We start from the raw sequence: 26,576 nt of genomic DNA, 5'->3' as shown, positions 1-26,576 counted from the left end.
CATTATCCGTACATATACGATTGTACATGCATGTACGATCTCAACGTACCTTAGCAGCATTTTCAAGGAAACGCAGCGCCGGTGCACAGGCCAGAAGCCATTAAAAAACATGGAGGCGGTGCAAATCCAAAATGACGGTTACTCGAACAGTTTGGAGCTCACCAACGGTACAAGTACGATGCTCCCCGTGTAACAACGCACCAACAAGACTGAGGGAGAGGCAAAGCGGTGCCCCTCTGCATAAAAGGCCACCAATTTTGCAGAGAATGGTGAAACATGTCTTCGTCCCCAATTGACATCAGCAACAATCTGTATCTCTCTTCCGACGAGCCATGGAGAGCGACGTTTACCACTGAACATGGCTTAAGTCTTTACAAAACCGAATCGTCGTCATTGTGGAGTACCAAGTTCCATACCAAGATCCTACGCGCCATTCCGTCTTTCCAGGCCCAGGAGACGAGTTCTACAGCCGATGTTTCATTGAAGGACTCCTTTGGTTTGCTGGCGGATATCGAGTTCCATACCTTCCGTTCCACAATTATCAGATACGACGGTAAAGAGCGGTCGGTGGACGACTTTTTCCGCAGAAGGCCATCCAATATGTGGGGAAGGTAACTCGAAATATTGTCTTCGAAAACGTCTGTGATTGACTCGGCTGTCGCAGGAAATACGTCTTCACCGGCCACAATGGAGTAGAGTACGTGTGGACAATGGAGGAAGACAAATGCAAGGTAAATTTTTTTTTGTACGGTCATACAACAAAAGAACTCACCCAAGTAGCTATTCATTGCCGACTCGAGCAATACCCTTGTTACAAATTACCACCGCACGCGTTATGGATTCATGCATGAAACACGGCTCGGCTACTTGGAGCTCTTTGGAAAGTTGGACAATCGCACAGTCGATCAGATTATTGTCACATTCGTTTACGCAGAGAGATATCGCAGGCTAGAGCGTGGACATGTTTGAGGATGATTCGAGACCAGGCAAATTGGTTGAGTTCAAATCTGCTGGCCTCCTGATTCAAGTCACGTGGTTAAGCTCAACCAGAAACTCCGCTGCCCATCAAGCGCGCGGAGTTCATATCGTGCCTTGAATGCAAAAATTGGGCCAACTACTTGAGAAAAAGGTGCATATGAGAGGAAGGGTACCTTTATATTGGCTTTATAGTCTTCCTATGTAATAGATATGAAAATATAATTATTCGCTTATGCCTTAACGCCAAGTAACCAATCAGGCTTTTGAGAAATTGAGAAGCCGTGCTCGAAATAAGCGCACATATATGTAGATCCAATGACGACATCATCTATGTTTGAAAAAAATACGACGAAAGCTGTAAAGCTGTTTATGCATTGCTATCTTGTCGTCCACTAGTAGGTAGGTGCATGTCCCTTGAATGTATCACCATCGATTGATTTGTATGACATTCTTATAAACCCCGTTTGACACCGGAGACCCGTGTCAACCCGAGTCGAGAAGTCTGATAAGTTGGAGCGAGTTGGCATGTGTGGTAGTGAAATTGGCTACGGGTGTGTCTATTCCATATGCGCAATGGGATAGAATTCAGTTCAATGGAATTTCAGGATCTTTGAGAGGGTAAGAAGCACTCGGTATAAGATACTTGTGATTGCTAATCCCGTCCCAGTCTTGTTTTCACACAGAAGAGAAGAACAATGGAATTTTAGTTCCGAGGAACGCTGTTCTTCTTCTCATTTAGGAATAGTGCCTGAGCGTTTGCGATAATAATTGATGGTATTCGACAAATTGATACACAGTTGCAATCTAATAGTAATAGGTTTATTTGATGTGTAAGAGGGGATACAACTCTGGAACGAGGTCAGGCTCGCCATGAGGTTCCAATGTAGTAGACAAATGAGCGGCGGAAAATAAGGTACGTGGCCTGATGGACACCTCATTGTGTGTGTGTGTGGGAGAAAATGATGTGAACAGCAACAGCGCTGATACACATGGTGAGTCAGAAGCTGGAAACAGGGAACTGGTTAATGAGCCTGGGATTTTTTTTTGTCCGTTCGCTACTCAAGTTTTATGTTTTGAGGGGAAGGACTTCTTTCTTCTTGCCCTTTCTACACAATCCTGTATTTGCACCATCGCATCCATTCCCTTCTGTATTTGTCCCCATGTCTGAACAGCAAGAATCATCCTTCGATGTGCCTTTGTACGAACTTCCTGCTGGACTCTTTGCCGCTTTATTTGAATCAGAATGTAAGGGTCATGAATGGTGTTGTGGATAAAGCTTGTTGATCTATTCCTCATGCCATCATAGCGCCCGAATTATTTCTTGAACAAAAATTTCTGGAGCAAGATTCGATGGAGAATACCTCTCGACCTCGATTCCAATATGGTTCAAGCACGACAAACTCATCACATATTCCGTTATCCACGGCATCGTCTGAATTTGATGCTCAAGACATCAGCCCTACGCTCATTTGTAAGTCTTTTCACTGAAATCACTCTCAAGAGATATACAATAAAATATCAATTACAGCATCATATTCACATCCATCAACATTGCCTACCAGTACCTCTTTATACCATCCTGCGGCTGAAGGCGAGGGACAGTTATTCGACCCATGGTATCCCCCTGCTTCCCATATGCAGGGACAATTACTGGATCAGCATAGTTTCCAAAGTGTGCCAATTCCGCAACAGTATTAATTGTGTATATAACTGACCACATCCGTCAGCGGGAGCCCATCCGTCTCTCCCAGTTTGTACCGAGTCTGTGTGGCGCCCTCTGCCACAACACTTACCTGGGCCATGGCCAGATACCCGCGTACCCGTATTTAGGGGCGATTATCGTTCTTCCTTCATGGAAGGACCCATTGACGCCTCGGAGGACAAATTGGGCATTATGAAAGACCCGACGCCACCACTATATGGCGCTTCAGTGCCTATATATGAATTTGAAATGCCAGTAGAGATCCCGACTGAACAAGCGTCCACATCGTATGAGTCAATTTCCTATGATTTCAATCAATGCTAACCATCCGTAAACTTACAGACATGACATGGGTGTTGCGTCGGTGACTGTTAATGAAGAAGGACGTGGCACGTACGATAACTGGCCTCCGATGCAGTTGCCGTTACTTCCAACCTCCGAGTTGAGCAATCATGAAGGAATTAACTACCCAGCCTGTATGTCCTGTAATCTAATGATTTTTGGCTTAAAACTGAGTCCCACCTTGCACGTTTTAGTCTCCAATACATTTGGAGAAGGTTTGGGATATAACACCATGAAATCCACCAACAAATGGCATACGGTCGAAGATCAATGCTCCGGGGATCCCCCCGTCGAGCAAGGTCGGAACGAGCCTAACACACATGGAAGGTATGTGTATTCCTGCCCCTTCTCCAGCAGTAGATGTTAACTCGTGATCTTGACACAAAAAGCGCGGGGCAGCACCGCGCTCAGACGGATTCAATGAACAAGTATGTAGCCATCGGATATCTTCTCTTATTTCAGCATGAGCAGTCCTGACAATACCCTGCCCACAGCGATCCATACGGACTGGACAATGCCCTGGAGGGGCTACCTAACGCAGAAGCATGGACAAATGAGTCCTTGCACCTGCCCATTGCACCGGAGCAGCCTGCTCCGAGCATGTCCCTAGTCGAAGGCCACGTTCCTAACTGTATGGGGGGGCTCAGCGTCAGCGTCACGCGCGAACGCAAGAGGTGGCGGAGGGACAAGGGCATTCGGTTCGTCAACCTTGCTAGCAATTAGTGTTGCATTGGCACGGAGGGCGATGGCGGGTACGCAAGACCAAGAGAAATCTTCTATACCGTAAGTGATTTGTGTTCTCACAAACAAACAATCTAACAAACTTACCTGTACAGCTTGAATACACAGGGCCTGTAGCGCTAATAGGAAGGGAAAGGCCGTCGAGAGGTCGAGCTGGTAGACAATGATGATGCTTCAGTGCTCATCTTTTCCTTCCGGCTTATACAACCGCGATATAGCGTGATATCGATGGACCGGATGCGTGGGAGTTCCATGCACGACGTCCACAATGCCTCGAATTCGCTATAATTGGCGTCTTCGAGGGCAAAATTTAGCTGAATAATGTGGTTTTAGCAGGATTGTGATCAATTGGCACTCAATAAAGCTATTTCTTGTTACTATTACCACTGGTTCTGTTCATTGCACACACTCTCAATAAATGGTACTCTTTGTTCAAACAATTATCCATCTGTAACAATAACTAGGTCAAGCAGGTATTGAAATCAGAAAGTGAATTGATGACACCAGTACTCCTCACACCGTCGGCGGTACAAAGTAAATTTTCATATTAATGATTTTAACTCGCATAGGCTGAGTTGAACAGTTGAACCATGATGAGTTGAGAATTATTGACATGAATGGAGAAATAACAAAGACTTTTTAACACTATCCCTTAGAGGTTCATCCTCATAGATCACGCTTTCAATCTGCATGGCTGTCAAATAACGTCGTAGCGGTTAAACAACAAACACACTATGTCACTAAGCGCTATAATTCAATCCAGTGCCTCCATACGAGACTGATTTAAATGAACGCCGATCTTGCAAGATTAGATTCAACACTGAACCAGCCAACCAGCCACTAACCGATACCACGCATTCTTCAGATACAATTGGATTAAACATTCGTGTCATGTAACAGACGGACAGAATATATATAGCGATTGTACAGAGACGCTTTCAGTCAATCATTTGATGATTTCATCGATACCTCTTCGGCAGTGAGACCAACAACCACCTTTGTTTTGTCAGCCTGGGAAGGATTATCTAGGTCAAAGGCAAGCACTGGGTACATGAGAGACCAAGAAAATGGAATTTATTGTATATTCTTGCGTTGGCGTCATCTCGATGCATGGTCATGCCATACCATTACCATGTAACCGGACGACTGCAGGATACAAGATTCAAAGCACAAGCATGAGTATGAGAATCTGGAGGATGTGTTGATTGTTGAAATTTCGCCAGAGAGATGATGTCGAATGCTATTAAACGTGTACAACATGTACATAGTGCATTGCGCCGCTGGGGTCCGCGTCGTGTCTCGTCGTGTTGCATGGTGTGATGAACTTGGGAGGTTAGAATATGACAGCGAGGGACACAGCACAGTGCGTTGGAGAACAATCTGGACCTGTGGTGGTAGTAGAAGAACCGAGTGCATGATTGAGCCATATTTCCCACGTCCTGGGGCATCGCCAACCCTCCGGCAATCAAATTACTACTTAATACGAACTCCGCGCCAACCGCGTGGCCCTAATAAAAAATTCCAGCACACGGCACTGGACGGCACCGTTCCCTCTCCAACAGGTCATCAAACAGCCACGCCGACAGAAGCACTTTCTCACTTTCCAAGTCCTTTCCTGCTCGCCTGCTCGTTTATTCGGTGCATCAACCTAAGCATTAAGATTTAAATGTAATTTATCTGATATCGTGGACTTGCTATTTCTTTTATGGGCCGCCAACTTTCTTCTAGTACTAAAATTGGAAAGAGGATCTTACCCATTTATTTTCAGGTCCGAAGTGTCTTTCCGCGTCTCAAAGTGAAATCTAGACAAAAGTATGAAAACGAAGTTTCTCTGCTTGGAATCTTCTTTTTCAAAAACAAGCTTTACTTACTTGGTTCTGGTTCTCGAGAGACACCGTTGCGGTGCATCATGATTTCAGAAACAGATTGGGAAGGCGGATCAAACGCAGAACGAGATGCCGTTAAGTTCATTAAAGCACAGATGCTGGCAACTAGGAGGTGAGTTATAGCGTTAAGTTGGTTGAGGGTCAATTATTGAACGCTACTAGCACATGAGTTCGTTGGTATGTTCCCCTTACAATAGCGGTATCACATTCAGAGAATCTCAGTATGATGGCCCAAACATATTGAGCGTGTGTATAGTTCCATAGGCGCGTAGATCCAATGACGGCATGTAAACTATCTTTGTCAACGATGTCAAGAAACCTTTGAAGCAGTCAATCTTATGGAAGTACATGCCTTTCGAGTGAATATCACCATCCCTTTCTACCTTCTATGACGGTCTTATAAGTTCCGTTTGACACCTGATACCCGTGTTAGCCCGAGTCGAGAAGCCTGATAAGACGAAGAGAACTAGGCTGATGGTTGTGTGTCGGAGCACCGTCTATGCGCGCGCCCATTTCGTACACACAGTGATACAGTGTAATGGTATTTTCAGTGGGGTAAGGATGCAGTCGGTACCAAATCTTTGTGATTGATGCTCATGACCCAGTCTTGTTCTCACGCAGGAGAGAGGAACAATGGAATTCCAACCCCGAGCCCAACTGTTCGTCTTCTCATTTAGGAATAGTGCCTGAGCCTTTGCGATAGGGCCCGGGATTGATGGCAGTCGACAGACGTAGGATATGCACTCGTGATGTAGTAACAAGTTCCTTTCGTTTGTCATAGACAATACCTACTGGCAAGGAATGTTGAATGTTATCTAACGCTAGGAAGGCGGCTCGGGAACGTGGTTAGGAAAGAGACTATACCACTATCCATGAGGTTCCAACGTATTATCCCAGGTACGAGCTGCGGAAAAAAAGAGGAGCTATGTCGCCTGAAGGCGTCCTCATTGTGCGTATGTGTGGGAGAAAAGTTGATGTGAACAGCAGCAGCGCTGATACACGACTAGATGGTGAGTCAGTCAGAAGCTGGAGACTCGGCACTAGTTAATGAGCCTGGGATTTTTATGTCCGTCGCCACTCAAGTTTATGTTTTGAGGGAAACGCCCTCTTCCTGTCCTGTTCACTCATTTTTGTCTCAAACTTGACCCCCACTCACCTCTGTGCTTGTCCCCATGGCTAATCAGCAAGCCACTTCGTTCGATGTCCCCTTGGATGAGTTTATTCTAGAATTCTCTGCCGCCGTGTTCGAGTTTGATTGTGAGTATTGAGGGCGGTGCATTAAAAAAAGCTTGCGAGCGATCCACTCACGTCGCTGCAGCAGCATCCAAATTATTGGTTGAACAGTTTCTAGCACAAGATACTCAAGTAGAATCTGATTCGAGCGCCGCAGTATCATTACAAACAGAATGGCCATCAAATCCGCCTCCGTTCTCAGAGTCTTTATTCCCTCCCGTAATTGAGAACGACATGCAATTGTTGCATCCCCGGGATTCTCTATCCCACTGTACACAGACAGATTGGAGCCATCAGAGTAATCACCAATGTGAGGCGATTCATCAACAATTTTATTATGCCTACAGCTAACCACACCTATCAGCAAGCGCGCATCCCTCCTCCCCCACCCCCTTTCACCCTTGGCTGACTACCACTAATCCACACAACTCGTCTTGGACATCATCGAGAGCGCCCGTATTTAAAAGCAATTATCCCTCTTCCTTCATGGAACCATTGTCTGGTAACGACACACAAAGCCGATGGGGTTCAACTCACGATCCAACATTGTCGGAATTCTCTTCTCCAATTCCGGCATGTAAGCTCCCAATGCTATCGGGGACTACGGAAGAACTGGCGGTTCCATCGTAAGAATGGATAAACTATCAATACCACTGAAAATACTGACCATGCATAATTTCTACAAATATAGAATACAAGATGCATGGATGACTACTAATGAGGTGGAAGCTGGCATCTACGACAACCGTCCTTATAGGCAGTTGTCGCGCACTCCAATCTCAAGCAATCGAGATGTAAACAAATACTCAGCCTGTATGTCCTGCAATCCGGTGACTGTAGGATTGTACACTAACAAGCCCTGCTCTCCCTTTTGTTAGTCTCTAACACATTAGGAGAAGGTTTGGAGTATCACTTAGAATCCACTGACAATAGGCAAACTGTCACGGATCCACGCTCCAGGGATTCCCCTGTCGAGCAAAGTCGCAGCGAGCCCAATGCAAATGGAAGGTATGTGTACATCCTCCCCTCCTCCAGGAGTAGACATTGACTTGTATTATTATTCACATAATAAATAGCAGGGAGCACCTGGCTTCTATGGATTCAGCATACAAGTATGTGACATTGTCAAGTATCTTCTCTTCTTTCAAAATGAAGAGTCCTGACCATGGTCTGACCACAGTGGTCTATATGCACTGACCAATGCCCTGGGTAGCCACTCCAGGGCATATGAATCCATGGAAAAGCCACATGGTACCAAAACCGAGGCATGGACAAACACATCCATGGACCTGCCCCTCGCATCGGAGCAGCCAACTGCAAACACGTCCCAAGTCCGAGGTCACATCCCCAACTGCATGGGGGGCCTCGGCGTCAGCGTCACTCGTGAGCGCAAGAGGAGGCGGGCAGACAAAAGCGTCTGCTTTGTTAACCTCACCAGCGACTAAAGTTGCAGAAGGGGACATTGGCGGGTACACGAGAGCAATACTAAAATCTGAATACCGTAAGTGATCTGATCGCTTGCAATTAAACATTCTAACAAGTACCTGGGCACTTTTCACAGGTGCAAGCCGTCCTTCCGTGCGGGCCTATGGAGAGACTACAGAGAATGAGGGGGACGTCGAGGGGTCGAGCCGGTAGATAAAGGCGATGCGTCACTGCTCACCTTTTTCTTCCGGCTTATACAACGCAATATCGATGGCCGGGTGCGTGGGAGTTCCTGGCACCATCTTCGAGGTCGAGATTTAGTCGGATAGTGTGATTTTGGTAGGATTGTGATCGAATTAGCACTCAATTAATAGATTTCATTGATAACTTGCAATGCCTTGGTATCTTTTTGAGATATATTTCGGTACATCAGCAAAGGAGGAATAATACATATTTAACCAAATCTCAAACACTCTGAACTCACAAAACTCTTACAATAGGTGGTAAGAAATATTGTACACTGAATTTTAGATCTAATGAACTTAATTTCCTTCAAAATCACGATTTACATATCGACTTTCGGCACTAAAATGATATATCAAGTTGATTGAATTTGTTCCCTGGGGACGGAAGAAAGGTGGAAGTCGGAAGTTTGATCGTGTCGTCATCATTTTTAGTCCTCTGTATGGTCGATAGTCCAAAATTTGTCCTAAAATATAAAGGTTGGTCAATTATCCATGAAGGGCGTTGGTTAACGATAAAATTTGGATAAAATATGTCGGTATTCTCACCCCACGATCAATGTAAGATATTTATATCTCTTAATATGCGATTCGGGCACATCGTTGACTCTTAATTTCTCCGCCCTGATGAAGAACATATACAACACTGAGTTGTTAACAATGAGGGAAGTTAGCCTATTTCACATCTACACATAGGCGGCGAATAAGGAGAATCAAACACTAAATCCATGAAGCTACTACCTGGAACAGCCGAAAATGCGATGTAGGAAGACCTCTTTGATCCCACTTCTTGACGGTGAATATGAGAGCAGGAGGAGGAGAGTAAAAATAGATTCACAGAACCTAGTACAGATTTTAGGTGCGCGCTGTGCATAAGCACTCGTACAAACTTGTCCTCTGAAACAACCCAAGCGTAGGAAAGGAGTACGTCTCCAAAATTTTATCTCCGTGGCGCTGACGACGAGTGGTATTACCCCGCTGCATACCGACTCCAGAGGAAGGTGCAAAATGACTTGCTTCATTTCGCACCAGCGGAACGACTGGCGCCTCCGACGAGCCATAAAACCAGACATATACCACTGAGCGAGAATTCTCTCTCTGACAACTGAGTCCAAGTAAAATGGAGAGATGGATTCCATTAGAGTACGTCTCGACTCTTAGGATGTAGATGGAGGTTCACAAAGGTCAAAGTAAACGTCCTTCCTTCTCAAATTTCCCACGAGGAAAATTTAGAAAACATACCTCGTCAAGGGCCAGATGTTCGTCACTAGAGCAGTTACCCTCATTCTAAATTTGCATATGCGTTTACGGCTCATGCACCACGCCCTTCCCGCATACTTGGTGTTTTATGACGACCGTACAGTTGACCGGATTGTCTCATTGTCACAGCGGGGAGTATGGCAATTCTTCCGAGGAAATGGATAGATGGGTTCGAAATTTGTAAAGGTGACATAGGAAGTTAGCGATAAGAGAGTTTAAGAGGACTGGCCAAATGTTGAACGAGGTTGAACGTTGAAACGTTGAATCATGTTTGGTCGAACACCGCAGGATGGCGAGGATTTCGAAGTAGAAGCATAAAAATAAACGGTTACGAAAGGTAAAATAGTGACGCCAGTCTCCCGACTAATTCGGCTCAAAAGTAGAACAGAATGACAGAAACCATGCTGGCAAACGGCAGAGGGGAAGATGAAACCCTCTCGCCCCCACCACCTGAGCCAAATCACGCGGTCGGACTCATCGGATAGGAAACTCCGCTCCCCACTTCGCCAGTATTTTGACTCTTCAACTCCTTTCACCACCATTGTCGGCAAGATTCGAAGTACCCAGGGATCACAGTCGAAGCTTCAACAAAATGTAGTCTCATGTCACCTGTTCCTGACTAGACTGCTATAAATTAGTGAATGTGGTACGGCATTTGGACGCACTAGGTTCGTGTTCTTTCTGCTCACTACTTCCCGTTTTCCAACTGTCGTATATAAGTACTGAGGTGGAATGCGATTACGAGGGGTCATTGTGGCTCTTGCGCCTGTATACGCCGTCGCCACCTTTGTCGATCCATGTGTCTTGGAAGCTTGTCCAGGATACGCCGCCTCCAACGTGAAAGTCCGCCACGATGGGTTGAGTGCAGATTTAGTATTGGCAGGAGAGGCTTGTAACGTTTTCGGGAATGATGTGCAGAGACTTTCTTTGAACGTTACATATGAAACAGGCGAGTAACAATCTTCACACAATGAGTGTTTAACCTTACAGACCTCCGTAGACGATAGACTGCACGTCAAGATCATTGACCCATCCAGCGCCCGCTACGAAGTCCCAGAATCTATTCTTCCACGCCCTTCGAGCTCCCCAGGTGCATCCTCCAAAGCATCCTCCATACAATTCAGCTACACAGCTTCCCCCTTCTCCTTCACTGTTTCCCGCTCTTCCGACAACGAGGTACTCTTCTCAACAAAAGGCCACGCGCTTATATTTGAACCGCAATATCTTCGTGTCAAGACCAGCTTGCCTGCAAACGCCAACATATACGGCCTCGGAGAGCATACAAACTCGTTCCGCCTCCCTCCAGACAACACAACCTTGACGCTATGGTCGCGAGACGCGTACGGTGTGCCCACAGGGACGAATCTGTACGGAAACCATCCGATATACTTTGAGCACCGGACATCGGGCACCCATGGCGTGTTCCTGCTCAACTCGAATGGGATGGATATCAAACTCACCAACAACGGCAGCGCGTCGGGAGGGCCTTCGCTGGAGTACAATGTCATTGGCGGGGTGTTAGATTTTTATTTTCTCGCGGGGAGCGAAAGCGATCCGACTGCAGTAGCGAGGCAGTACGCGGAGGTGGTGGGTACGCCGGCAGAGGTGCCGTATTGGTCGTTTGGGCTGCATCAATGCAGGTTTGGGTATCAAAGTACGTCCGCTTTCTTTTCCATTTTTAACACTCTGACTTAAGAGGATCATGCGGACAGGCTTCGTCGATGTCGCAAATGTTATCACTAGATATGCTGCGGCTCAGATACCTTTGGAGACGATGTGGACTGATATTGGTGAGTCCCAGACTGTGCAATTCATAGTAATCGCACTTGAAGGCGCTGACTGTTAATACAACATAGACTACATGTTCCAACGGAGAATCTTCACGGTCGACCCAGACTACTTCCCATTAGCACGTATGCGCGAAATAGTGGATTATCTCCACTCTCACCAACAGCGTTTCGGTACGTGTGTCCCTCAATTTTGAATGCATGAAATGTTTTGATCACAATGCATTCGACAGTGTTAATGACCGACCCGGCCGTGGCGTACCTTCCGAATGATACATACGCGCCATATAATAATGGAAAGGATCTTGATGTTTGGCTGAAGGCGCCGAATGGGAGCGAAAGTTTGGGTGTTGTATGGCCAGGTACGCGTTTTGCGTGTTATTTCTACATATATCCGCTCACGCATTGTACTAGGCGTTACGGTTTTCCCTGGTACGTCTTATCATATAGGTGTTTTACGACTAGTTTGGCTAAGCTAGCTTGAAATATCATAGATTGGTTCCATCCTAATGCGCAACAGTCCGTATCTTATGACAAAGGGGTTCTTAAAGCTAACTAAATTTTCACTTTTCAGGTTTTGGACTAATGAGTTCGAGAGCTTTTATAACCCTGATACAGGGCTTGACATCGACGGCGCGTGGATTGATATGAACGAACCATCTAATGTGCGTTTAGTATTCGAAATTTTCTTTGAGCATAATGTTTGATGCTTCTATTCAGTTCTGCAATCTCCCTTGCGATGACCCATATCAGCAAGCAATACAAATGAATATTCCCCCTCCGAGAGCAAATCCGCCACCTGACCCCAACACACCGATATTCGTCAACTCCAGTGGCCAGGCACTGAGCCGAAGAGACGACGTTGACTTGCTCAACCCACCATACGCAATCAACAATGCTGCGGGTGCATTGTCGAGCAAAACCGCATTTGTAAGTGACCTATGATCTTCAGAAAAACTGTGTAAAGTTTCATAATGTTTTGGTAGACCAATATCAGGCATGCGAACGGACTCGCCGAATATGATACGCACAACCTGTACGGAACAATGATGTCCGTCGGTACACACAACGCCATGCTTGCACGCCGGCCCGGGAAAAAGACGCTCGTCATCACGCGCTCGACGTTCGCTGGCGCCGGCGCGAAGGTTGGCAAGTGGCTGGGTGATAACTTCAGCCAGTGGGACCACTACCGCGCGTCGATTTCGGGTGTCCTGGGCTTTGCGGGTGTATATCAAGTACCTATGGTTGGTGCGGATATTTGTGGTTACGGTGAGTTTTTGTGTTTGTGCTATTGGATGTTGTGGGTTTCATGCTTTGTTTCACTTGTGAACAGCGGAAGATACGACCGAGAATCTGTGTGCGAGATGGGCGATGTTGGGCGCCTTTTACCCATTTATGCGAAATGTACGAAATTGCCTACTTCTTTTATATACTGTTACTCATTCAGCCTGGCTGCATTAGCACAACTCAGACACGTCCATTAGCCAGGAATTTTATACATGGCCGAGCGTTGCACAAGCTGCTAGGAACGCTCTTGACATTCGGTGGGTACCTTGTTTGGGTATCTTCAAGTATATCGTTATCTTATCACCATGAAAAGATATCGACTTATGGACTACATCTACACTGCATTCCATACAGCTCATACCGACGGTACTCCCGTCCTCCAACCCCTCTTTTTCAAGTATCCCAAGGACCCTAACACGTTTCCTATCGATCTTCAATTTTTCTTCGGCGATTCAGTCCTCATCTCACCTGTTACGGACGAAAACTCGACTTCCGTCTCCATCTACCTCCCTCACGATACATTTTACGACTTCCTCACTCTCGCTCCCATTCAAGGTACCGGGGCCTCTGTAACTCTTCAAAACATCAACTTCACGACTATTCCCGTATACATCAGAAGCGGCACAGTGCTTCCCTTGCGGGTGGCGAGCACAATGACGACGACAGAGCTGAGGAAGCAAGACTTTGAGTTCGTCGTTGCTCCTGATGCACGCACCGGCCAAGCGAGTGGCAAGCTGTACATTGATGACGGGGAAACAGTGTCTCCACCTGCCAGTGCGACTACTCAAGTGAAGATGGCGTTCAATGGCGGGCGGCTGGATGTTTCGGGGACGTTTGGGTTTGATACTGGCGTTGCTGTGAAGAGGGTGCGGTTCCTTGGGGTGGGTGCGAAACCGGACAAGGGGCAGGTGAAGGTGAATGGAAAAACGGTTAGAGAGGGCGATGTTCAGTGGGATCAAACCACAAAGGTGTTGGATGTGAATGCAGGAATCCCACTCGACAAAGCATTCAGCGTACAGATTCACGTGTAGGAGGCTAGGATAGGGGTAACAAGTGCGCACCGTATTACTGTATTTGCTTTATTTTGGAAGTTCAGGAGACCAAAAGAAAATCGCGTGTAGTATTGAATGGCATGTTCATGCTTGGCTCATACGTCCGTAGATTCACTTGAGCTCGGTGTTGGAAAGTCTGTCGAACCTCTCTTTGGTCTCCTCAATGTGTTCTGTTTGACCAAGTTACCCCTAACTGAAGTGGATTGGCACATTCAATTCAAGCTGGGCACTTGGCATCAAGGCACAACGTGTTCATCTTATAAAATTGGCTGTTATATCGTTTCCGCTGGCACTGCTCTGTACTGCTCTGGACTCCTTGATTTACTCTGGATACGACACCACTATGCAATCAAACTGGTCTCAAACAACACTGGTTAACCCAGATACACGTGCCATTTTGACATTCTCTAAGCCGTTGAACTGCATAACCTCCACTCTGTGGCTTGATGACCGACCATATCTGAAGGTCGCGACGACAGATTCCGCAGGGGCATGTACGACAGTGACAGATTTAGCAAGCAGTGAGGTTCTTTTGACGATCAGGAGGAGGAAGTTGCACCCAAATTCCGTGACGTTTTCGCACAAGTACGAAGGGAGATCTGTGAAGCAAAAGGTCTGGCTTGTTGTTGGGAAAACAGAAAACGGGAGGTGTGTCGACTCGCCCGCACTCGCCCAAATGATGTTTAACCTTTGGGATGCACCTTGCACTAACATCCCAACTTGCAATTCAAGGAAACAATGGGCCGTACATACCTCTCATGGGACTTTTGTTTGGAAAAGGAATACCACGTATCGTCTTGCAGTACGTATCACATCATACATTGTGTGCTACAGAAGTCTTAATTTTTGGCATTGAGTTATATCCTGACAAATCGTCCGGTGTTCCATTAGTTTATGCACAATTCCCAACTTCTGCATATCCCTCGACACCACTAGCTTTGATTCTTTCGCACGGAACTGAAACCTTCTGGGACGAGATTATTGCGTCTTTCCTCATTTTAGAGGAAGAGATACGGACGGAAGCAAGAGATATTATTTCATCAGCATTGTTTTTCTCCGACAGTATTTGATTTACGCAAAGTACACAGTAATACCATCTCGGCCTTTTCTGCACGTTTTGGCCTCATGAAGATCTTAAAACTTTGTCGGGCGGCGTCAGGGAGCCTGAGGAACCTTTCTTGATCCTAAGCCACAACAGCCAGGCATTCACAATGTCCTATCATTGAGACGGGACGGACATTAAAATTGCAACCTTTTCAGTTACAGAGACAGCTTGGCTTACACTCTGTGTTCCGAAAATGATACCCTCTCCAAACGGTACTGTCAAGCAGATTATATTTAATCTTTGGTCTCATGTTCAGATAGCCCAACACTCACACAAAGCCATGGTCAAGTTTGAAAATCGGAACTTGGCTGCATCATCAAGACTGGTGATAAACCAAACCGAAGCACTGCAACTGTAAAAATCGAAGAATTTTTGTCATCTCTCGATCACAACATGGTCTGTTCGTGATTAACGTACATCATGACCACAGTCATCATTGCGTTGAATATCAGAACACGTATCACCACTCGAGGAGACAATTTATTCTTGTCCATAGTCTCTTTGAACATCTGGCTCCTTTGCCGATAAAAATTTTTTTTAACAAGCCCTGGAAAAATATTTCAGTTAATGTAACTGAAACAGTGAAATAGGTTGGGCCATGCCTTGAAGCACCATGATCATTACACCCCCGACCATGGAAAGTCCAATTGCAATATTAGGTCTATGATCCTCTGATTCCATTTGTGGTAAAACGGCCAGACCACTTTGATGACTCACACGAGATTGGAAACAAAATGACAGCGCATGCCTGATGGGTCTCTGACCGCAATGGATGAATTGGCAGCCCCAACCTTAGTAACACCGCTGGCGCTCATACATATTTGCCAGCAAAATATGTATTGGCAGTTATGTTTCCTGTTCGTTTTCGACGTATTTTTGAGGTATATAGACTTCGGGGTTCCCTGATTAGGCAACCCCGAAGTCTATATTCCAGGCAAATATGTCAAAAATGAACAGGAAACATAATTACTGATAGATATTTTTCTGGAAAATATGCACGAGCGCAAGCCGTGTAATCGTTTAAAACAATGACGTTGGTCATTGGAAATCTAAAACGACGTACGGCGAAGACAGAATGAGCACAGATACAGAAACAACTATCGGGATGGTGTTGATCTTGATATCCATCACGAGCCAATGTCAGTCCTCGTAGAAAATTGAACATAGGCACCCACCCAGAGAACATGCTTGTTATGCAGCGTGCGCGACTGGCAAGCTAAAATCATGGAAAGATAGACCTACGGTAAAAAGAAATTATAGGAGTATTTGAGCATTTCTACAATACCATTAGAGGGACAACTCTGAATATAAACTTGAAGAAGAAGGGCCGCTCCAACCAGGGAGCATCTATTGTGATAGATAAGTATTTTTTAATTTTTGGATGGTCCGGATATTTTACACTCACAAGACAGTCAGGGGATAAACCAAGATAGCCTGCAAGAAGCATATACCTCTAGCAGGCGTCGGTCCCAGCTGTCGACCAAGCAGCATCACCTGACTGACGGTAGAGAGAATGACCGCTGAAAGCAGGTTGAACCAGATCCCTGCTCTACGGACTTCCGACGATAACAAGGCCGTAAAGAACACAAAAACTAATAGAACCAGTCCAGAAAGCTCAAAGAAGTTGTAGAACGAAATTGCAAGGTGTTCCATGGCCTATGTCACTAGCACACATAGGGATATGGGAATCGTCGGAGGGGGAGAGGAAAATAAAATAAAGGCAGGATAGCAGATTTCACATTTGGGATGGCATTTCTATGATAGTGGATGTAACACGTGCGCCAGCAATGATCAGATCAATCACCGGAGGATGATTGGGAGGCATGGTTTCGACGACTCCTGAGAACATACAGTGATAAGGATGGAAAAAGTTTGGTTACGACGAACCCCGGTAATAACAAGCGCCAGCAAAGTCTGCCCTTGGACAATGTTTTTACTGAAGATTAGCTGGAATTGTCTATAATTAACAACTGTGAACATTGCCTTGGAACGGGTTTAATACTAGTAGCAGGCATTGATAAAGTAAAAGAAGCGGCGGTAAGGCTTTGAAATTATATCCTGTGAGAGGACGGTGGCGGTATCGTGATGGCAGTTCATGGATATTCGCAAGCAAGAAAAGTGCGGTTGTCATTGAAGCAATTTGTAGTGATTGGCTCTTCAAGGATTACTCGTCAGTAACATAGCGCCGAAGATGTTCTTCACACGCACTCTTTTGTTAATCATCATAATGATTGCAGATGCACATTAGGGGGTGGGCAATCGGAACTGGAAAATGGTGACCGGACACTTTTTGAGACATACAAGGGCGTCACTCTGCCGCAATGTCAATCTTTAATGGATGGGCATTCTGCATCGCAAACTTATGCAACGTCGATGGTCCTTCGAAGATGAGAACCAAGAAGCTTAGTCGTGTACAGTATAGTGGCCTTATCGTAGCATTGTCTTTGTAGTAACGTATCCGAAGAACCCCAATTATGAAGTTGAAATTTATGGAACTAGTGAGCGCTTGGAGAGCTCATCCGACAATGGACAACACAATCCAAAGTAATGGACTGGACAGTAGTAGTCTCAGAAGCATAGCGGGAAATTTTACCCAAGTTTGGCTAAACAAAATGCGGGCCAGGAACAGATAGCAGGAGCAGGGTTCAGAAGCATAGAATGGATGCGCCACGCAAAGCACCAGAGCTGGCAGAGCAGAATCATGTAAGCCATAATATTTATAAAAGGTCTTCTTGCTTCTTTTTGCTATCAACAGGGTGGATGTGAAACCCGCCGGTAGATATACCGCTTTGGCGCAACGATGAAGATAGTACTACAGACGTGGTGGCGATGGAGGGGCTATAGCAGAAAGATATTAAAAGGAGAATATTCATCCCACAAGTCCTTTTTGATCAGTCAGAGTAACCAGTTTACCAGAGCAGATGCAACAGTGCCAAGACAGCATCCTTGATTAAGAGGATAGACGGAACCAACGCTCTTCATCAGGCCAGCCAAGAAATTGAACGGCGCTGGGCAATAACCATGGAAGAAAGTGGTTCTCTTCATAACCTGAAACAACCAAGGTGTCGAGAGCAAATCTTAATAATGGAAAGGAAGGCCGGCCGTGGATTACCTTTTAAGAATAGAAAAGAAGGACAGCCTGGGTAAAGGTCCCACACTTGCATGGTACCTAGAATCTTTTAGAGCATGAACTAGTGCGAACCACCTGTTCACTCGAAATTAGAAAGTAACCATGCTTGACATCTGTTGCCGCGGGAAGTTACGACGACTATAGCGAGTAATGGCGCACCATTACCGTAATGGAATGTCGGCGGAGTAATCTGTTGACTATATCCGAGAAGTGAACGAGCAGTATGCATAGTACTCGCTCACGTAGGGAAAATTACCTGACATAGGAGAATAGATACCTATGACTGTACGTCCAGTTAGGGTTGATGAATGTTAAGCATGGTGCGAGCGCTGGCCTAACGTTGGAGAAGTTGGTTCAAACGTCATTTTCCCCCTTCACCGAGCAGCTCTGCCATTGAATAAATGTTTTTAGGTATAGCACATACTTTCCGCAGCAGTTATTACCGGCGATCAGCGAGATGAGAGTAGACCGTGATTGTTGTGTGAAGGAAGACATCAGAAAATGACGATATGGTCAACTGTCCAGGTGATAAAAACCCAGACTTGTATGGTGCTTGTACCACCTGGTCAATGAAGCGTAAACTGTTATATGAGTCTATATGAGTAGATCAACAGTATGGAGAAAGAAGTATCAAATATTATGTAGCATAAAGCTAACACGCACGCGATTTTGACCTTGTTGCATAACATTTTTTGCATTTTATGATTGACAGCCAATAGTTCGCGGATGAAGGGTTATTCTACCAGTTCAGGGTTGAATAAGCAAGGACACTAGAGAAGTTAAAAGAATGCGTTAGACGTCCGCACACCCAACAACGCTGACTGCCAACTCAACTTGAATGTTGGATGCCACTCACCGCCTTTGATTGTATTGTGTCCCATGATGTTGATTCGGTATCAAGATTTTTCGTGTGAATCTCTATACTGATTTGTAGGTTTATGACTTTCAAAGCTCGTGGAACGACGAGAACACCAAGGAGGATGTAGGCAGGATCTTAAAGAAAACAGAAAAGGCGTCGCTGTTGATTTTCAAAAATCACGTGTAATTGTTCTCACGGCATGATCAGCAGTCGCGCGAACACCAACGCCAGTGACCGGATCTCGAAAGATTCTAAACAACATAGTTTCAATATATTTCATGTGCCTCTAATATATCTCCATTATCTTGTCATATTATTTAGGGTTTTATAACATGTCCTTAATTGAATTAAGACATAATTGAAGATATCGAAGTTTATGATCTACTATATACATCATATGCCAAATTACTTGAATCAAATATCATACGATTTGCATTGCCTAATTTAAAACGAAAGAAGCTTTGTCTGACATGACAATTGACACCTATCCGGCACCGGGTGAAATGCCGTCAAATCTTTCAGATAGTCCCTCTTCCATGGCCGGGAAAACCATGAAATGCTATATGGAGCATGAAAATCTATTTGTAAACAGCTGACGAGACCTCGTTTCAACTATTTTGCTATAGGGCGGTGATTCCGCCAATTTTGAATTCAATACAGTGGATGAGCTCATGTACCACATGATACGTATTCCTCCTCCCTTTGAAAGTAGTACTAGACTTGACTAGATAGATAAGGTTGTCTTATTTTCACGCTGGAGCTAGAGGCGCATCTTATTGTACACAGGGTCTATTTTGAATGTATCCAGATCCCTAAATGGATAATATGGAAACAACAAAGCATACAATTTTGAATCCTGTTATGCTTATGCCAATACGAAGGCTCAGATATCCTAGGACTTTTTAACAATTCTGGCTCCAAGCTCATCATGGATGTTCAGGTACACGAATAGGGTAGAATTTAAATCTATTAGAATGAAATACGGTCACCCGACTTACTTTTTGGTATATCATGGCATCAAAAGAACAAGTCATTTCTTTCTACAAGCTCAAACCTCATTCTTAGTTCTTGCAATACTCATAGCTCGGTTGTTGTTCCTGGAATTTGGAAGCGGGCCTCGAGGCGTTGCAAGGTTGTTACGTAGCGTGCAAGAAGCCCACGCATATAGTCAAGAGAACACATTGCTCGAAATATTATTGGGCTGGCTTGGTTTAATTCGGTCTCTGTCGAACTGTTCACATGATCAGCAAACTCAAGCTGATAGACGAACTTCCAGTGAACCGAGTGCTTTCCCTTCTACCAGCTTCCACCACCACCACCACAGTCGGCAAGTAGCATATCCAAAACTTTCTGAACGATATCCGTCGGCGGTTTGTTATCCTGTATCAGAACACAAAGAACTATTGATCACACCAACACTATCACTGTCGCGTCACAGCCGGTCCTTACGCTCGTCTGGTATAGTGGCCGTTATGGATACTTATCACATTTGTTTCTCTTTCATGCGATTCATGCTGTTCTTGCAGAGCAAAATTGGCAATGGCAGCCTTGAATCTACCCCGAGGGCGTGTCCGATTTCAGCCTCCTGTTCTTTGGCAGCCTGGGGCAGCCTCGGACTTGTTCACGACTCATTGCGTGGCTGATGTGTACCCGGAATGAACACTTTGTTTCTGATTGTGAGTAGTACCCGACTCCGACTCCGAAATTTTCAGGTCTTTTGCCTGAGGACGCATTATGCTCACGGCCAGCATCTTTTCCGAGGATTGTTGATTTGCTCTGGATGTACATGACACGCGTATCATCATTAAATACCAGGTAAAGCCGAGGCTACTCTCGACGACGCGATTCGACGCGACACTATTATGCGATGACGTCCTTCCCTCCGTCCTACCTGACGTGGCCCAGCCAATGAAGCTGCTTCACGATCTGTCGTTTACCCGACTCCGAGTCCACAACGCCCAGGCTATCATGTGGTTTCTGCCTTCTTTTCCTAGCTCAACACGCCCATGTAGCATCTTAGTATATCCATCCGAGTATGAGAAGCCGATCTTGAGCATTGTCCCGTCTGACGTGGACTGCCTGCTAGTGTGAACGACGTTGAATATCAAATGTGTTTATAATTTTACATCATCTACCTGAGCCCCCGGAGCTTCCGTGCATCTATTGAAGCTTTGTGTGTAATCCTGGTTATATTTGTAACAAATTTATCATATTCTTATCGGCCCAACTTCCCAACTTTGCCACTGCAGTGTCGAGTAAGTCTAAAACCATGTAGTCTGTTAGTATTTCTTCTGTGCGAATATACTGAGGTGTGTTGAAGCGTTTTTTTTTTTTTTTGTAATTTTTCCAAAGTTGCAAATGATAAAGAATAAGAGAACTGGTACAATATACAGCCTGGAGTCCGATGCCTGGATTCCAGCGTGACTACTGCTGAAGCCGGCAATACAGCCTCTATAGTACAGCCACATCTTCCACCGTCCTTTGCGCAAACATTACTGATTTGTTGTCCTGTTATTATTAAGGTACGTATTGCTTTATATTGACTTGCACTGCAAAGTCCGGATACTAGTCGTGTACCCATTCATCTGATAACGCACCACACACCGTTCTGCGAAGCTAGGATCATGACACTGGAGAGGTTTGACACAACACTCAAGCTACCATGGGATCTTCTAGGCTTCAAACTTGGACTAGGATTAAATGCTCTCACCGGTGGTATTGCCGCCAACCCTTTCAGAACAGTTACCGAACCAGCCAAAAGCTCAAAAATCGAAAGGTCAGCATCTAAAATCACTGCTGCGGAGGAAACCATCACGTCCTTGCAGAAGAAGCGGATCAGCTCCTCTGGGACCGTCAACGTCGTCCTCCCAGTAGCGGCACCTATTACGGGCGTGTCGATCGATGCGGGAATTGCGCTGGAAAAATCAAAGGGATCTTCTGAGCGTACGGTCGTTTTCCGACATAGGGCGGAGGGCCTGTTTGAACCCGAGCAGCTGGATCTGACGAAGTTGCAGCTCCGGGGGAGTGCAGAAACTATATTGCAGGCAAAGAACTATGTCAAGTTTCGCGAGCGGTATGGGGACTACTTTGTCGCGGGAGTGCAGAGGTTCTACTCGTTTGATGTGATCATGGTGTGCAAGTACGTTTTTTTCATTTATTGTTTGATAATAGTATTGATTTACATCCACCCTGGCTGTAAAGAGCGAGCAACACTGAGAACATGAAGGACTTTAAATCCCGTGCCCGCACCTCGCTCGATAAGCTGTTTTCTGCAAAGACAGAGTTAGATATCTCGAAGAAGTCCTCTGAATACGACTTTGTGGCTTCAGTCGATTTTGAACAAACGGGGTGCGATTTTGAACTCGTGCAGGATCTGACAACGTTGGGAAAGCTTGCAGCTGCATTGGAGTTCACACAGAAACTCAAGAAGGCTAAAACGAAGCCAACGGGGACCCCACGGATAGCGCTGCTTCGGCATTACAGGTGTGCTCTACTACCTTTGTTTATGAGGCATGTATGGCTCAATGTCGGTGATGCCGCCATTATAGCGTGGTGCCCTCTGTAGATATTGAAAACAAGCTTCCAGTTGCCAGAACAATCTTCTCCGACCTTCATCAGGCAGAGGAACTCTGCGTGAAAATCGACAACCTCGCAGCCCAGTGTTCACACCCCGACTTCGAAGCTTACCGACAGACCGTCGCAGACGCACAGAAACACGTAACCAACTTCAGACGCGACCGCACGCATATGGGGCAGGACACTGTCGCGCGTGAAACCGCCCTGCGGCGTCTCAAACGGTCCAAAGGGGAGCTGAATGACCTGCTGAACCGGTACAGCTTCCTGCGCAAGGTCGTGGAGTGGAAGAAGAAGAACCCGTTTGAGGATGATCAGATTAGTATGGACCGGGGGACGACCTATGATCGGAAGGAGTTTGGGATGACGGAGACGCGGGAGTCTAGTAGACAGGACCCGTCGAGCAAATCGCGCCGTGTCACGCTTGAGAACGGGACTATATCTGGTTTTCAGAGAGTTATGGACTGTACGCCGGCTAGAAAGAAGGGCATCATTGAAGGGCTTAGAGGAAAGCGGGAAGAGGAGATAGGACTAGCCAAAAAATCACACGCCGAAGAAGGGAAGAGCGAGACGATTCAGTTTGAGAAAGAGTCCTTCTACATTGTTGGCTGGGTTGCGAGCGTTGACAGCGAGGAAACGGGTTACAAATATGCAGAGATCAAGAGTGGTGGGATTTTAAAGGAGAATCTTAACCTTGATCTCGTATCTTATGTTGATACAACCTGGCATATTAGGATAGTTTTTGTTCGTAAAAAGTACTACGACTTCCCTTCACTTCTTCAATAACGTAGTGTAAACTTAGATATACCCTGTAGTTTTCATTTAATCTGTTATTATAAATATGTGCATAATCAGGCAAATTTATCAAGCATCAGAGTACATCATACATCACATTTTGTATCAGTATACGGTAAGCTAAAAATCCGGGGAATATAACAGCAGCCGTCCATACAGTCGTCACCGTCAAATTCCCAACTCAAACCTACAACCAGCATCTGTCAATTAAATGTATCATTCTCATTAGACAAAGCACATCATCGATAGCATCACCGTCGACCATACCGATCTATACCGACGGCATCAGAATTCTGGGGGAGCTTGAACAGATTGGCACACTTCAATCACCATCATTCGGGAGCTCTTCAAATCAATGCCAATGCGCATGCGCGTGTTCGTCTGAGTCTGGCGTGCACATGTGTACTGGATGTTCACGTTCCGTCAAAATCAAAAGACATGTCCGTGTCGCAGTGCTTCTTCCTATCACGACCGCGTCAGCGATCAACCTAAACGCTGAGTTATGAGAGAACCCATGGGCTCACGGCCTTCCCAAACGCTACCCAGTGTATATACACACACGCACGAGGCTCAGGTTGTCTGTCAGCTTCTGTCAGTGCTATAACTTGATTATAAAGTGACCGACATAGCTGACTGACCAACGACAATGCATCAGAAGCTTCCTGGCAGGTGAACTCGAACGCGGCCTTCATGTTAAATAAGAAACGGGTTAAAAATGCATCTTTTTTGTTGATGTTGACGTCGTCCCGAGTTCCGGGTTACAGACAGACTCTGAATAATGCTGAAGCTTAAATGTTGAAATCAAAAAATCAAACAGTGGAGGTCGGCACTTGAGAGATAATCAGCGTTTACGGTCTCGGACTGCCTTAGCACCTCAGATCCGGCGAAAACTCGCAATTCACAATTTCACCTTCATTCGATTCCGAATTCGACTACTCTCCTTCCTTCTCTTAATGTTCCTGTGTATCCTCCAGCGCGTTCGTTTGGAATGAAGCAAGGCTGGCGTCCGGAACCCGCACGTCATTGCCGCAGAGACTTCATTCCATTGCATTCAAGTTGTCAAAAAAATTTGCCGGGTAAACAATAAAGAAACTTGCAATAATTACAACACGGAGGACCTGGGTAACCCCTCGACGTCTCGACTCTCGACGTCACATAGCTCCCGTCGCCCGTCGCCCGTTGCCCATTGCCATGCCCGTCACGGTCCGGGTTATTGACGTCGACGTCAATTGGCGAAATGTACACTCGCTCTGATTCAGAGTCTAAGTATTGTATACGCGAGATGCTTAGATGTATGCGCGCCGGGGGGATTACTGTGATGTTGCCTTTTAATTCAACATGTAATGTATGGGTCCGAATCTCAGAATTTTTTTACTATCTTCCAGTGATAGAAGCTCACAGTTTAAAGTTCAAAGTTCGACTTCGAGCTCACAGAACCTTTGACCTTGATCAAACCATTACTCAAGTTACCTTGTTTACATTATTCGATGACATGTCCCGTTGGGCCTCTGATGTCTTCCCCAAATAACAGAGAAGAAAGGGAAACTCGCGCACGGTGTAACCGCCCAATAGCCAACGCCCAACCACAACCAAACCATTTCTCGTCCGTCGGACCTCGGACCTTGTATCTCGGACCTTTAGAGTCCCTCCACTCCAATTCTAAACGTTAACGCATCAAACTTAATTACTAGACTACCTGTGGCGTCTGTCTGACTATTTCTATTACTCTTACTGTAATACTATTAGTATGACTGATTTAAATTAGCATTGAAATTTGTGACTCTGAGTCTCTTGAGGTCTTCAGTCGACCCTGGCTGTCTTTCAACGGCGGAATTGTATTGTGCGGCAAAACGGCATTACTTAAAGTTATACTTACGTAAGTTGCAGGTAACAGAATTTCAAACCCTGCCCGGTGCCGCGACAATGCCGAATGCCAGATGTCTGATGCCGAATGCTGATGCCGATTGGTGACATGAATAGCTGTGCCGGGTATGTCCGGGTATTTCCCGTGTTTAGAGTTGCCGGCTCCCGGACCCGCTCTTCATCCACTCAGTTCATGGAGCTATGTGGTCAAAATATGCACTTCGTTTGGGGTGTCTAATTCGATACTCTGTAGGGTATGTGGTAATTGAATGGGTATATCTGTTAGGATTGGGGCAGCGGCAGTAATGGCTTTGTTTATTTGTTTGTTTGGAGAAGAAGAAGCAAGGAGAAGTAAGAGAGGAAGAGGAGGAAGAGAGGAGAGGAGGAGAGGAGATAGTTTATGGAGATGCGATTCACAAGGCGAGAGGAACCATCACTTCCTGTTTTCTATTTCCTTATACTTTGATTTAGACTTGGTATCATGATCACGTATGTACGTATCTTTATTTTTATTTTTATCGGTATCAGTAACAATATCATTTTTCATGTCGCTCGTCAGGATCGAGTTTAAGAAAAGATTTCGAAGGAAAGCAAAGCGAAGTAAATTAGAGTAGGTAAGCATCTTATTGACTATACGAAAGACATCTGCCAATGAGCGAGGCTTCTGCTTCTTAAGAATGGTGAGTGTAAATGTGAATGGTGAATGGCGAATGGAGCATTGTTGTTCTTATTGTTATCGTTACCAGTATCAATCCATTACTATTACTGCTACTAATACTATTTCCATCAGAACTTGGTTAATAGAAAGGGACAAAGATTCCGATGCTGATTACATCAACGTTCATTCATGATTCCATGGACGGATGACTCCGTCGAGCTTTGACTTACCCTAACCTAAGTGTATGGTTTATTTTTGAGTCGAGTCTAGACTTCAAAGTTCATAGGCCCCTTAAGGCGTAATTGTAATTGTATTCACACTGCGCACGGAGTCCGAGTCGGATCGTGGAGCTTGAATGTTGACCGTTCTGCATCGGTTGATGGGTTAAACTGAGCGTGGTGCAGTGCAAGTTTCTAACACTCCCCGCCGACTCCGTGATTACTAGTACTGCTAGCACTGTATTCGTATTGCTATCTTAGCATATTTGTATGCTAGTATGCTAGTACTAGCACACCAATCCTATCCCTTTCCATACTTATCGACATCATCATCAATTGTCACCAGACATATGTGCATCCCGCCGCCATGTATAGCGTGCATAACCATATGTCGCGTTGTCGGGCGAGGTGCGGGAGCGGATTGACGTCGACGGTCGAGT

General features: G+C 45.6%; 5 protein-coding genes across 5 annotated transcripts; all 5 read left to right on the top strand.

Moving 5' to 3' along the window:
• Positions 1-276: 276 nt before the first annotated feature.
• Positions 277-969, top strand: JR316_0002918 (uncharacterized protein; the record flags this gene model as incomplete). Its single annotated transcript, XM_047888701.1, has 3 exons — positions 277-611; positions 665-731; positions 781-969. The coding sequence occupies 3 exons, from the start codon at positions 277-279 to the stop codon at positions 967-969; spliced, it is 591 nt and encodes a 196-aa protein (XP_047751075.1).
• A 1,169-nt stretch (positions 970-2,138) lies between these two features.
• Positions 2,139-4,077, top strand: JR316_0002917 (uncharacterized protein; the record flags this gene model as incomplete). Its single annotated transcript, XM_047888700.1, has 9 exons — positions 2,139-2,223; positions 2,285-2,449; positions 2,507-2,650; positions 2,706-2,967; positions 3,023-3,156; positions 3,217-3,349; positions 3,517-3,720; positions 3,784-3,805; positions 3,982-4,077. 9 exons carry the CDS (start codon positions 2,139-2,141, stop codon positions 4,075-4,077), a joined length of 1,245 nt encoding a protein of 414 aa, XP_047751074.1.
• Positions 4,078-6,821: 2,744 nt separating this feature from the next.
• On the top strand, positions 6,822-8,520 carry JR316_0002916 (uncharacterized protein; the record flags this gene model as incomplete). The annotated part of the gene is made up of 10 exons (XM_047888699.1): positions 6,822-6,906; positions 6,968-7,101; positions 7,162-7,192; positions 7,247-7,508; positions 7,574-7,695; positions 7,761-7,890; positions 7,959-7,994; positions 8,063-8,265; positions 8,321-8,383; positions 8,444-8,520. The coding sequence occupies 10 exons, from the start codon at positions 6,822-6,824 to the stop codon at positions 8,518-8,520; spliced, it is 1,143 nt and encodes a 380-aa protein (XP_047751073.1).
• A 2,021-nt stretch (positions 8,521-10,541) lies between these two features.
• JR316_0002915 (putative alpha/beta-glucosidase agdC) lies at positions 10,542-13,914 on the top strand (the record flags this gene model as incomplete). Its single annotated transcript, XM_047888698.1, has 13 exons — positions 10,542-10,758; positions 10,810-11,463; positions 11,522-11,599; positions 11,666-11,770; positions 11,830-11,958; positions 12,011-12,028; positions 12,091-12,115; positions 12,171-12,261; positions 12,317-12,526; positions 12,583-12,865; positions 12,930-13,000; positions 13,058-13,140; positions 13,197-13,914. The coding sequence occupies 13 exons, from the start codon at positions 10,542-10,544 to the stop codon at positions 13,912-13,914; spliced, it is 2,682 nt and encodes an 893-aa protein (XP_047751072.1).
• A 7,739-nt stretch (positions 13,915-21,653) lies between these two features.
• JR316_0002914 (uncharacterized protein) lies at positions 21,654-23,388 on the top strand (the record flags this gene model as incomplete). The annotated part of the gene is made up of 3 exons (XM_047888697.1): positions 21,654-22,168; positions 22,231-22,512; positions 22,578-23,388. The coding sequence occupies 3 exons, from the start codon at positions 21,654-21,656 to the stop codon at positions 23,386-23,388; spliced, it is 1,608 nt and encodes a 535-aa protein (XP_047751071.1).
• Between the last annotated feature and the right edge of the window lie 3,188 nt (positions 23,389-26,576).

This window comes from Psilocybe cubensis, chromosome 3, assembly GCF_017499595.1.
Source record: "Psilocybe cubensis strain MGC-MH-2018 chromosome 3, whole genome shotgun sequence".
NCBI classification, from domain to species: domain Eukaryota; kingdom Fungi; phylum Basidiomycota; class Agaricomycetes; order Agaricales; family Agrocybaceae; genus Psilocybe; species Psilocybe cubensis.
Note: the sequence above shows the minus strand (reverse complement) of the source record. Positions and strands in the feature narration are given on the sequence as shown.